Here is a 13919-nt window from a genome sequence, read left to right on the forward strand (position 1 = left end):
TAGCTACCTGTTTTGGGCCCCTCTGCAGCTCTGGCCCCTGGGCTGCAGCCCAGCCCAGCCCAGCCTAGCCCTGCCTAAAGTCCGGCCCTGGGAACAAGCCCCTTGGCCTTCAAAACTTGTGCCAAACATGTTGCTGAATTAGACTAATTTTCTTCTGTCTGTATATGATCTATATCCCTCCATTCACTGCAGCCTCAGTGTCTAACAACCTCTTAAATGCCACTATTGAGTCTGCTTCCTTCATTCTCCAACCTGTCCATTCTAGGCACCTGCTACTCTCTATGTAAAACAAAACTTGCTCTGCCCATTTCCTTTCAACTTTACCCTCTTACCTTAAATACATCTCCTCTAGTTTTTGACATTTCTACCTTGGGAAAAAGATTCTGACTGTGTACCCTTTCTAAGCTTCTCATAAATTATAAATCTCTCCTCAGCCTCCAGTGCTTTATATAACACAACCCAAGACATGGATCCCAAGATTCCTCAGTATCATCAGTGCTGTTAAGGGTCCTTTCATTAAACATATATTTTACATTTAGAGCCACCAAAGTGTAACATCTTACACTTGCTCAAATTAAACTCTGCTAGTTCTCTGCCCATAAAACAGTACAACATAGAAATAGGCACTTTGTCCCAGAAAATGTGTGAATTAATTAAACGGCTAATTTAAACTAATCCCTTCTGCCTATCTAAGATCGCTTGAATGCGTCTATCATACCTGCCTCCACCACCATTCCTGGCAGCGCATCCCAGGTACCCACCACTCTCTGTTAAAAAAAAAATCTTGCACCACTCATCTCCTTTGAACTTACCCCCCCCCCCACCTTAAATGCATACTCTCTAGTATCAGAAAGTTTGACACTGGGAAAAAAAATACTGACTGGCTGTCTACTTTATCTATGCCTTTCATAATCGTACAAATATCTATCAGAGACCTATATCACCTACCACTAAATAGAGGCTCAAGACCTATCACAAATCCTCCAGCCGCGTCTGTAACTGATTTATTTTCTGTTGTATCATTTGATAGCCCTCTATACTGCCCACACCACTTATTTTTGTGTCAGCTGCAAACCTACCAACACACCTCCATCTTCATTTTCATCCAAATCACAAAGCTCAGGCACTAATTTCTGCAGAACATAAATGGTCTTAGTTTTCCAACCAGAAAAACACCCTTGCACCCCCACCATTTTCTATGGTCAAGCCAAACCTGAATTAAAACTAACAAGTCACTGTGGATCTTATGTACCTTAACCTTCTGGATTATCTTACCATGAGGGACTTGCAAACTGTCTGACTAAAATCCATGTAGACAACATCCACTGCTCTACCTTTATTAATTACAATTGTCATCCTTTCAAAAAAATACAAGTAAGTTTGTCATAAATGACCTGCCTTACTTGAAGCATTTGGAAAAACAAGCCAAGTTTTTTCCAAACGGCATATAGTCTATCATTAAGAATCCTTTCCAATAGCTTCCATATCACTGATGTGAGGCTCATCTTCTAATAATTTCTTGGATTATCTCTTTTTCCCTTCTTGAACAAAGGAACAAGATTGGCTACTTTCCAGTACTCTGGGTCCTTGGCTTTTGCTAGTGAAGATACAAAAGTCTTTGTCTAGGTCCCAGCAATTTCTTCTTTTATTTCTTCAATGTAAATCCAATGCAAGCTTGAGGAACAGCATCTGATCTTCCAGAATCAGAATCAGGAACAGGTTTAATATCATCGGCACATGTCGTGAAATTTGTTGTTTTATGGCAGCAGCGCATTGCATTAGTAATAAAATCTATAAATTACAATATGCATAGAGTATATACTGTAAAAAAAAGTGCAAAATGAGATGGAAAAAATACGGAGGAAGTGTTCGTGGTCTCACTGTCCATTCAGAAATTTGATAGCAGAGGGGAAGAAACTGTTCCTGAAATGTTGAGTGTGTTGTATTCAGGCTCCTGTACTTTCTTGATCGTAGCAATGAGAAGAGGAAATGTCCTAGGTGATGGGAGTCCTACATAATGGATGCTAACTTTCGAGGCATGACCTTTAGAAGGTGTCCTCAGTGCTGGGGAGGCTAGTGCCCATGATTAAACTCTATCTGCTAATTCTTTGCCCATACAATGTAAGACAGTACAGCATAGAAACAAGCGCTTTTGTCTCGTGAAGTTGTGTGAATTAATTAAATGCCTAACAAAATTAATTTCTTCTACCTACAAAAGGCACATTATTGCCCTCAGGTCTTATCAATGACTAGTAGCTGTTTTTTATAAGTACTGATAAAAATATCATCAAGCTGTAATGTTAACTGTTCTTCCACTCCCCCACTGAATTATTTGCTGGGTATTTCCAGCATCTGCTGTATTTTGTAACTCTCATTTCCTGCTTTTTATCCACTCTCTCGTCTGCTCTCATCCAGACAGATCAGCAGCAATTAACAATCTTTCACCACCCCCTCTCACTGGTATCACTTGTGTCATTCTTCATTCTCAGCCTTCATACTGCCACCAACAATTCCTTTGTTCTCTCCACTCTTTCCCCCTCTCTGCTATGGAAAACTTACATTGCTTTCAAGCTTTTCCTCATACTAATGAAAAGTTATTGACTTGAATTTTGATTCAAAAGGCAAAAAAAAGATACTAGAAAACAAAAAATGAACATGCTGGATATACAGAGCGTTTCAGGCAGCAGTTGTGGAGACAGAAACTGAATTTTCATTTCAGGTGCATTGACTGACAACCTTCTGATTCTGGGGCAAAATCTCCTTCAGAAATTCTTTCACTAGCATCTTTGAGAAGGGGAAGAATAAGGTCTTGAAATTCTCATACACCTGAATGGTTTTTGTAGTGATGCACCAATGACTGTTTTGTTTGTAGCCTGGCACTGCAAATTTCAGTAAACTGGATGTTACTGAATGCACACCACACATGTTTGTAGTTGAGCATGTGTTACCTGAACAGGGGTTGGATCCAGGAAAGAAGTAGAGGCCGTGCACAGCAGAAGAAAGGCTGACAGTCATTAGTTACGGATCAGTACCAGGAGTTCCACTAGGCAAGCTAGGTAAATAGATTGGAGAGATGTGTAGAACAAGGGTCTGCCTAAGAGACTGGAATTTGAAGTGATATATGAGAGTCTCCTGGGCCACAAAGATCTGACAGATCGACTTTACCAGGAGTAGTTGGCTTTGAACACTAATCCATTAAACAGCTGAAGATCAGGGATGTGGCTGGGAGGAAGAAGGTGGTAGGGGAGTAATGGTCCAAGCATAAAAGAACCAAGTGACTGAGGAAAAGGCTCTGGACCATGAGATGGATGGGGACAATGACTGGGAAAATTGATGGTCAGAATCCTACAGAACCAGAGCTGCAGGGGAAATCACAGTAATGGGACCATCAAAGAGTACAGCCAGGGGAAAATGACAGAAAATTTGGTGATGGGTGCCAACCAATTACCCTTGTACCACACCTAACTTACTTGAGCCTCAATGTAATAGTGGATTATTAAAACCCAGCATATGGTCAACGATGGTCATTCCAAGGAGAATTGGGTCTCATTATCCTCATAGTATTCCAAATCGAGCACTGTGTGAAGAATGTCATCTCTTGTGCAATGATTAATCAATCACTCCAGGAAGGGCCTGATTAAATTTTCGGAGCAATGCAAAGCAGTCTGAAGCAATCATTATCACATTTTGCTCTAGGGTATCAAAATGATTAAATTTCTAAGCTAATGTGCTTACTAAGTATAAGTAAGAAAAAGAAACTTTGAGGAGTGGAACTAAAGAGCTTTGACCAGCAGCCAATCTGGACATTAGAAGTTTTGAGAGGAGGGACTTCAATCAGGCAGCAGCAGGTTGCTACAAAAAAAATCTTTGACCAGCGACCAATCAGCATTTGGGATTGATTATTAAGAGCAAATTAAAGGAAAGCAGGGGAAAGCACAGCAGCCATCATTTGTGGACAGAGTCAGAGTCATAATCTTGAGGTTTTAACGAAGGGAGGCTTCAGTCAGAGAAACCAAAGGAAAGAAAAGCTCAAGGTTAGGTTTTTTGCCTTCCTTTCTTATATCTGCTCAGCTAGGACAGTAGAGGTGCCAGGCAGGACAGCGGAATGCTCCTTTTGCAGGATTTGGGAAGGCAGGGAGACCTCCAGTGTCCCTGATGACTACAGCTGCGAGAAATGCATCCAGCAGCAGCTTCTAACACTTTGCGTTAAGGAGTTGGAGCTGGAAATGGGTGAACACCGGATCATTCAAGAGGCTGAGGGGGTTGTAAATTTAGTCAGCTCCATCTTGGGTACTAGCCTACAAAGTACCCAGGACATCTTTAGGAAGTGGTGTCTCAGAAAGGCAGTATCTATTATTAAGGACCTCCAGCACCCAGGGCATGCCCTTTTCTCACTGTTACCATCAGGTAGGAGGTACAGAAGCCTGAAGGCACACACTCAGCGATTCAGGAACAGCTTCTTCCCCTCTGCCATCTGATTCCTAAATGGACATTGAACCATTGGACACTACCTCACTTTTTTAATATATATTATTTCTGGGGTTTTTTTGCATGATTTTTAATCTATTCAATATACGTATACTGTAAGTGATTTACTTATTTATTATTATTAATATTTTGTTTTTTTCTATATTATTTTATATATATATATATATATATATATCTGTTTATTTATTAAACTGCTGCTGCTAAGTTAACAAATTTCACAACACATGCCGATAATAATAAACCTGATTCTGATAAATAGGACATATAGTTACACCCAGGACACAGAAAACTGGGTGACAGTCAGGAAGAGGAAAAGGGTTAAGGAGTCAGTGCAAGATATTCCTGTGATCATCCCTCTCAACAACAGATATACCACTTTAGACACCATCTGGGTGGGGGAGGGGGGGAAAGAATGACCTGACAGAGGAAAGTTACAGTGGTTGAGTCTCCAGCACTGAGTCTACCTCTGTAACTCAGAAGGAAAGGAGGGAGAAGAGGCACGCTGTGGTGACAAGGGAATGGACAGGAAGTTCTGTGGGTGAGAACGAGATTCCTGGATGGTATGTTGCCTCCCACATGCCAAAGTGCGGGATATCTTGGATCAAGTCCTCAGCATTCTTAAGTGGGAGAGGTGAACAACCAGAGGTCATGGTGCATGTAGGTACAAATGACATGAGTAGGATGAGTGACGAGGTTCTGCACTGGGAGTTCAGGAGGTTTGGTGCTAAGTTAAAGGGCAGGTCCTCCAGGGTTGTGATCTCAGGATTGCTACCTGTGCCACGTGCCAGTGAGGCCAGAACTAGGAAGATTATACAGTTTAATACATGGCTGAGGAGTTCGTGGCAGAGCGAGGGCAGAAGATTTTTGGATCATTGCACTCTCTTCTAGGAAAGGTGGGTCCTGTACAGAGGGGATAGTTTGCATCTGAACAGGAGCGGGATTAATATCATATAACCATATAACAATTACAGCATGGAAACAGGCCATCTCGGTCCTTCTAGTCCAGGCCAAACGCTTATTCTCACCTAGTTCCACCGACCTGCACTCAGCCCATAACCCTCCATTCCTTTCCTGTCCATATAGCTATCCAATTTTACTTTAAATGACAATATTGAACCTGCCTCTACCACTTCTGCTGGAATATCCCAGCATAAAGGTTTGTTAATGCTGCATGGTAGGGTTTAAACTAGAGTTGCAGGGGGATGGGAACCAGAGTGCCAGAACAGTTAGTGGAGAGGTTGTGGAGGCAGATGTTGATAAGACCTCAGACAAAGTTAGGAATCAAAAGGTTGAGCATGCTGCGACTAGTGTCCTGAGTTGTGTATATTTCAGCGAAGGAAGTATTGTAAGAAAGACGGATAGTAGTGCTGAAGGTGAGGTAACTAGTTTGCTAACAGAGGCAATGTGATCGGCAATCGCCTCTGATCTGGGCCAACATTTACGTGCTGGGCAGCACCTAATTAATCAGCTTTTTCCTTAAGGATGTGTTGGGTGCGTCCTGGCTACCGCTGAATTCTCTGCGGCAATGTATCGGTCCATGGCCTGCGGCTTGGGGTGGTGGGTCACTGGGGTGTCACCTCATCGTCGTCTGTTTCCATCAGAGCAGGCAGGTCATCTTCTTCTATCTCTGCCTGCCTCGATGTCGAAGATTGAGGTTTGTTGTCTGCTGTGGCTGATGTGGAAGGCTTGAAAAATGACAGTATGCTTGACTGCTTAGCCTCGTGCGTTTTTCTATCATACAGTTCTTTGTAAGCACTCAAACCAGCTTGCAAATATGCCCTAAACCGACGTACCCTTTCAAAATTAAAGTCGTACTTTTCTGCAATTTTTGCAGCAAAAATCTCATGCAGTTGCTTCACGTTCAGTTCCTGGACGACTTCACTTTCAGTCCGTTCGCTACTGCATTCGTTTTCGATTGTTATCCTTTCCTCTTCCAATTGCATCAGCTCTTCATCTATCAGTTCTTGGTCATGGGATGCCAAGACCTCTTCAACATCATCTTCGTCAACTTCCACAAGCCAAACTCACTTTGTACTTACTTCGTTCACCACGATCGAAACGCTTAATTATGTCTAGTTTTACGCTAAGTGTAACACCCTTACAAGCTCTTTTAGGCTTTTCCGATACCTTAGAACTTATCTTACTAATGGCTGCTCACAGGCACATATTTAAGCAATGCCGGCTAGAATGCAGTTCTGGGGGAGGAGCTTGGCTGCTCGGGGCGCGCACTGCTTTTTTTGCGCGCCGCCTTTTTTCCTAACAGTGAAAACACCTTCTGTTAGCGAAAACAGGTAACTAATGTAGGTCTTTCGTAACAGCAAGGTTTCATAAAGCGAACGTTAGGAAAACAGGGGACACCTGTATATGGAATAAGGTAGATGAACTTGCAGCACAATTGTAGAATGGCAGGTATGATGTAGGCATCACTGAATCATGGCTAAATGAAGATTATAGCTGGGAGCTTAATGTCTAAGGATAAACATCATATTGAAAAAACAGGCAGGAATACAAAAGGGGGTGGTATTGCTCTATTGGTAAAAAATGAAATCAAATCATTAGAAAGAGGTGACATTGGGTCAGAAGGTGTTGAATCATTATGGACAGAGCTAAGGAACTACAAGGATAAGATTACCCTGCTGGGAATTGTATACAAATCCCCAAACAGTAGTAAGGATGTGACCTACGCATTACAACAGGAAATAGAAAATGCATGCGAAAAGGGCAATGTTACAATAGTCATGGGGACTTCAATATGGAGGTAGATTGGAAAATCAGGTTAATGCTGGATTTGAGGAGGGGGAGTTTCTGGAGTGCCTACAAGATGGCTTTTTAGAGCAGTTCGTGGTTCATGGCCTAAGATAGAAGGAGATGAGTTATACAGCTCTCTTTACATGCACATGCAGGTCAAATCTTTGAGTGATTATGCAGAAAGTTTGAAGTTAATAACTCATCAGTTAATAACTTATCAGGGTGATTGATAAGTTTGTGGCCTAAAGTAGAAGGAGATGAGTTATTAACTTCAAACTTTCTGGATAATCACTCAAAGAGTTGACCTGCATGTGCATGTAACGAGAGCTGTATAACTCATCTCCTTCTACCTTAGGCCACAAACTTATCAATCACCCATCTGTGGACACTTTCTGGAGGTCCAAGATTCGTATGCTCCATGACTGCTGGACTAAGTGTGTAAATGTAGGAGGGGACTATGTTGAAAAATAAATGTGCTAGGTTTTCTAAAATTGACTCCTTCTACCTTCGGCCACGAACATATCAATCACCCCTCCTACCACAACCAGAGAGAAAGTTCTTGTAAAACTGAAAAGTCTGAAGGTAGATAAGTCACTTGGACTAGATGGTGTACACTCCAGGGTTCTGAAAGAGGTGGCTGAAGAGACCATGAGGGCATTAGTTATGATCCTTCAAGAATCACCAGATTCTGGAATGGTTCCAGAAGACTGGAAAATTGCAAATCTCACTCCAAGAAGACAGAGAAGCAGAAGAGAGGAAACAATAGGCCAGTTAGTCTGATCTCAGTGGTTGGGAAGATGTTGGAGTTGATTATTAAGGATGAGGTCTCAGGGTACTTAGAGCAACATGATAAAATATTTCATAGTCAGCTTGGGAAAAAAAGCGTACCTGACAAATTATTGGAATTCTTTGAAGAAATAACAAGCAGGATAGACAAAGGTTGATGTTGTGCACTTGGATTTCAGAAGACCTTTGACAATGTGCCACACGAGGCTGCTTATGAGCCCATGATATTACAGGAAAGATTCTAGTATAGATAAAGCATTGGCTGATTGGCAGGAGGCAAAGCGTGGGAGTAGAAAGATCCTTTTCTGGCATTCCACAGGGGTCTATGTTGAGACCAATTCTTTTTACGTTATATGACAATGATTTGGTTGATGGAATTGATGGCATTTTTGCAAAGTTCGCGGATAACATGAAGATAGGTGGAGGGGCAGGTAATTTTGAGGAAGCAGAGAGGCTACAGAAGGACTTAGATCAGGAAGATGGGCAAAGAAGTGACTGATGGACTAGTGTCAAGAAGTGCACGGTCATGCACTTTGATAGAAGAAATGAAAGGGCTGACTATTTTCCAAATGAAGAAAAATTACAAAAAACTCAGGTGCAATGGGACTTGGGAGTCCCTGTGCAGGATTCCCTGAAGGCTAATTTGCAGATTGAGTCAGTGCTGAGGAAGGCAAATGCAATGTTAGCATTCATTTCAAGAGGACTAGAATATAAAAACAAGGATGTAATGTTGAAACTTTATAAAGCACAGATGAGGCCTCACTCGGAGTATTGTGAGCAGTTTTGTACCCCTTATCTACCAAAGGATGTGCTGAAACTGGAGAGGGTTCAAAGGAGGTTCACAAAAATGATTCCAGGATTGAATGGCTTGCCATATGCAGAGCGTTTGATGGTTCTAGGCCTGTATTCACTAGAATTCAGAAGAATAAGGGGTGACCTCATTGAAACCTATCGAACGGTGAATGGCCTTAACAGAGTGGATGTGGAGAGGATGTTTCCTGTGGTGGGAGAGTCTAACACCAAAGCGAACAGCCTCCGAACAGAGGGACATTGTTTTAGAATGGAGATGAGGAGGAGTTTCTTTGGCCAGAGAGTGGCAAATCTGTGGGATTCTTTACCACAGGCAGCTAAGGAGGCCGAGTCTTTATCTATATTTAAAGCAGAGGTTGATAGATTCTTCATTGGTCAGGGCATGAAGAGATATGGGGAGAAGGGAGGAGTTTGAGGCTGAGAGGAAAATTGGATCAGCCATGTTGAAATGGTGGAGCAGACTCGATGAGCCAAATGGCCTAATTCTGCTGCTACACCTAATGGTCTAAAAGAATATAAGTAATATTCTTAAGTTAATCTTGCTTATTACCTTTAAATAAATTCTAAAACAAGCAATAATTGGAAATAAGCAGTGTCATATCTCAGTCTTAAGTGAGAAGAAAAACTTGCATCTTGTTATCCTAAAATGAGATAGATAAATATGTTTCAAATAATATACCCGAGAGGTCTATTTATTTATTTAGGGATACAGCATGGAACAAGTCCTTCTGGCTCAACGAGCTGCACCACGCAGGAACCTGCCTATTTAACCCTAGCCTAATCTCAGGGCAATTTAAAATGACCAATTTACCTACTAACCAGTATATCTTTGGACTGTGGGAGGGAACCAGAACACTCAGAACAAACCCACATGGTCACAGGGTGAACATACAAACTCCTTACTGATGCGCCAGAATTGAATTTTGACACCCTGAACTGTAATAATATTGTGCTAACTGCTAAACTCACAAGACACCCATATATTTTATTTTCAAATAACTGAATCAGACTTGTTTCACAGCAATCGATCAGCAAGGAAAGAGTACTGCAGTAAACATTAAAAACCATATCTTGGATCTGTAAGAAATAAAAATAGCACCACAGTTCATGCAGTAGTACAAATTCAATTTGAACTTTTCCATTAAGCATTGACTTACATGGTAGGAACTATGGATGCCCTCAGCATTGATGACGCCTATTTTTAAAGAAAATGAATTATTAAAATAGATTGGTTTAATTATAATTGAATCAATTGATACATGCAGTATTAAAGGATGAACTTGGAAAGATTATCAGCAGATACCCAAGTGCAAGACCTTTATGAATAATGGTAATTTTGGCATTTCATTAGCGAACCCAAACGTTTTTTCGTACCGATAACATGCATTGCACTTAATGACAAGCAAGATAAGGCATATCCAAAGCTTCATGCTATACATTGGCTGTAAGTAGCTCAAGAAAATTAGCACACCAGCATAGAATCATGTTATAAAGTAAATTAAGAAATACAGGCCAAATAGCTTCATCAAAGGAATTAACAGAAAATATCCTGAAGTGTAAAAATTTGTGAGGGAGATGCACTGCCATATAAACCTTAGCTGAAATTAATTCTGAATTAAATGTTTTCCTCTTCACATATGCAGATAGAATTAACTTGGGCCATATGCAGCACAGGTAGGGTTTTTGTAGTGAAGGGGATTTATCCAATTTTTCTAATAAGTATATCGAATTAATTTTAATTAGTAAGATTTCCAATGTTTGGTAATTATAGAGGAATCTGTTTTAAAGTTCACTGCTACCAGGTGCCATTAACAACATTTCTGAAGAGTGGGGACTTCCACTAAGTATTGACCAAATGCAAACTTGCTTCTGCACAATGCAGAACTCAAACTGATAATCCATTAAAAAGTTCCTTATTCAATAAATCCAAACCAAAACCTGCATTCTGTCAACCATTTAGCTGAATCAGTACTAATGAGCCTAGAGTATGACTTAATTTCATTTGGTGTTTCTAGGTTTAGGGAAAATTAGACAAGATAATGACACTACTTTTTCACTTACAGTATTGCAACAGGAATGAGAAACTGAATGACCATTCATTAGTTAACTGTTGCAACCCATTGTTATTTTCAGCAACATTTTCTGACAATCACATTAAAATTTGAGTTCCTGAGATCTATTGATTACTTTAATTAGACCCTACTTAATTTTAGTTAAGCTTCTCAGAACACCTGGAAGACAGTATGTAATTATTTCAACATTAAATTTATAATATGCTGTGTACATGGCAAAAAAACATATAATTAGATAGAAATCAAAAAAAGGTAGGACAGGAACAGATATTCTGAAGTCTAGAAAGAAATTTAGAAACTCACAGATCCTTCACTGTTACAAGGACTCTTAATGTAAACATCCTTTTTTTGGATAGATAATCGGACAACAAATAGAAAACATTCAGATAAGTTAGAAAATCTGAAAAATAACCTTTAAATCCTAATAATAAACATATTAAAGCAAATAAAACATGTAGATGTAGCCCTTTAGCTTCCACCAACCATAGAAGGATATGATTAAACTGAAAAGCTATACATGAAAATGTTGAGAGCAAATGGATGAAGCTTAAATGCAAACAAAATTATTAAAACTGCAATTACGTATATAGTTGAAAGCAAATTTTTAAATATTCCTCATATTAAAAAGTCCAATATAACAAATGTAAATGTTAATGATATTTAATCTGCCATCAAGATAATTAAGGCAACAAATATAAGATTTGATAGTAAATTCACAGTAAATAACATCATAATGGCTATTATGACATCTGACAAATAGAAAATAAAATTTGTAAAAGACAGACTAAAGGTAAAACTATACAATGAGATACTTTTGTTAACATACGATTGCATTACTTGAACAAGAAAATTAATCTTGCACCTATAACATACCAAAGTACTTTGCAGAAGCACCATCAATCAAAATCTGACGCCACGTCAAACTGGAAGGTAAAACTGGGTAAAATAACCAAGACAACAGCTCTATGCAGATGTTTCAATTACCTGACTTGCTGAGTTCCTCCAGCATTTTGTGTGAAATGTAAATTTTCAATTGATGTCTTTAAGTAAGAAGTATAAAGAGAAAGAAAGATTTAGAAAAGGAATTCTGGAGCTTATGGTTTTGGATACTGAAGATATGGTGTGAATAATGCAGAATTAAATTCAGGAGTTTGAGATGTGGATGAGCAAAGTCAAGGAATCTGAAAATAAGAGCTAGTTTTTTAATGACAATGCTTAGCTAGTAACAGCAGTCAGCCACTACAAAAGTAATGGATAAATCAAACTTAACAGACAGGTAGTTTTGGCTTAGAGGGTGAACATAGCTTAAAAGGTTGACCAACAGAGAGTGGACAAGTCTCATTTCTACCACTTCTGGACCCTGTACTTTGCTGAAAATCTTCAAGGGAAATTACTATTTTACCTACATTGCTGAATTCTTCTGTGCACAGAGCCACAGACCATGCTCAGAAGCACACTTACTTTCATTGAGGTAGTATGTATGTTTATACCCTTGATGGAGAGGGGTGGTTGCATCAAACTAACAACTTCAATGGCATTGGAACTCCAGGGAATTGAGTAATTATTTCCACATATTAATAAAATAAGGTGAAATAGGGAAAAATATGAAAAAGCTGAGCAAACTATTCATGATTCATGATTCAGAAAGCAGCTGATTGGGCAATCGAGGTCAGGTGACCAAGCAATTTGAACAGCTCAAACAAATAAATAGAGGGGTAGCTCAAGCAGAGCGGCCTGTGGAAAGCGGCCAGTGAGTGGGTGGGCCAAAGAAGGAGTGGAGCTTTGAGGCTTTGACTTGAGAAGCTTCGACGAGAAGAGGCGGAGGACAAGCTTGCTCCCAGTTAGGCTTTACAATGCCTCCTGAGACGGTGATGTGCCTCTCATGTGAGGTGTGGCAGTCTTGGGGGAACGCCCCTCTCCCACAGAGTCACATCTGCCAGAAGTGCATACGGCTGGGCGATCTGGAAGACCATGTAAGGAATCTGGAGCAGCAGCTAGATGACCTTCGACTCGTAAGGGAGAATGAGGCAGTCATAGATGAGAGCTACAGGGAGGTAGTCATACCTAGGCTGCCAGAAGCAGGTCGTTGGGTGACAGTTAGAGGGGGGAAAGCGAAGGTGAGTAGACAGGTAGTGCAGAGCACCCCTGTAGCCATTCCCCTAAATAAAAAGTTTACCGTCCTGGATACTGTTGGCGGGGACGACTGACCAGGTGTGAGCCACGGTGGCAGGGCCTCTAGCACTGAGTCTAACCCTGTGGTGCAGAAGGGAGGGACGGAGAAGAGGAGAGCTGTCGTCATTGGAGACTCTATAGTCAGGGGAGCAGACAGGAGATTTTGTGGACGTGAGAAGGACACCCACATGGTTTGTTGCCTCCAGGGTGCCAGGGTCCGGGATGTCTCTGACCGGGTGCACGACATCCTGGTACGAGAGGGAAATCAACCAGAAGTCGTGATACATCTTGGCACCAATGACATAGGCAGGAAGAGGGATGAGGTCCTGAAGTGTGAGTTTCAGGAACTAGGCAGAAGGCTGAAGAACAGGACCTCAAGAGTGGCATTCTCAGGATTGCTGCCAGTGCTACGTGATAGTGATGGTAAGAATTGGAGGAGATGGCAGTTGAATGCATGGCTAACTGATCATTGGGATCTCTTCTGGGGAAGGTGGGACCTGTACAGATTGGACGGGTTGCACCTGAACTCGGGGGGGAGCAATATCCTTGCAGGTTGGTTTGCTAGCATGGTTCAGGAGGGTTTAGACTAATTTGCAAGGAGGATGGGATCCGGAGCGATAGAGCAGTGAAAGAAGTGCATGGAGTAAAGACAGATTTAACATATAGAGAGGCTTTGAGGAAAGAGAAGCAGAATAAAGGGTGTAAAAGTAGAATGCAAGAAGCATCAGGAACAAAGGTGATGAATTGAGACCTTGGATACATACATGGAATTATGATGTAGTGGCCATTACAGACTCTTGGCTGGCACCAGGGCAGGAATGGATTCTCAATATTCCTGGATTT

General features: G+C 40.9%; 1 protein-coding gene across 11 annotated transcripts in view; it reads right to left on the reverse strand.

The window, feature by feature from the left end:
* Nucleotides 1–13919, reverse strand: part of armc9 (armadillo repeat containing 9) — a 146407-nt gene that overhangs the window by 87436 nt on the left and 45052 nt on the right. For 8 of the 11 annotated variants that reach the window (XR_011885669.1, XR_011885670.1, XM_072255264.1 and 5 more), the window contains exons 10-11: nucleotides 11208–11246; nucleotides 9990–10027 (exon numbers count right to left, since the gene is read on the reverse strand). Coding sequence is in view for 9 of the 11 variants with exons in the window: in XM_072255264.1 (XP_072111365.1) it covers nucleotides 9990–10027; nucleotides 11208–11246 (77 nt within the window). In the remaining 2 variants the exon portion in view is untranslated. The remainder of the gene's footprint in view (nucleotides 1–9989; nucleotides 10028–11207; nucleotides 11247–13919) is intronic. The other 3 variants (XM_072255269.1, XM_072255268.1, XM_072255267.1) reach the window with 1 other exon arrangement.

This window comes from Mobula birostris, chromosome 4 (assembly GCF_030028105.1).
Source record: "Mobula birostris isolate sMobBir1 chromosome 4, sMobBir1.hap1, whole genome shotgun sequence".
Lineage (NCBI taxonomy): Eukaryota > Metazoa > Chordata > Chondrichthyes > Myliobatiformes > Myliobatidae > Mobula > Mobula birostris.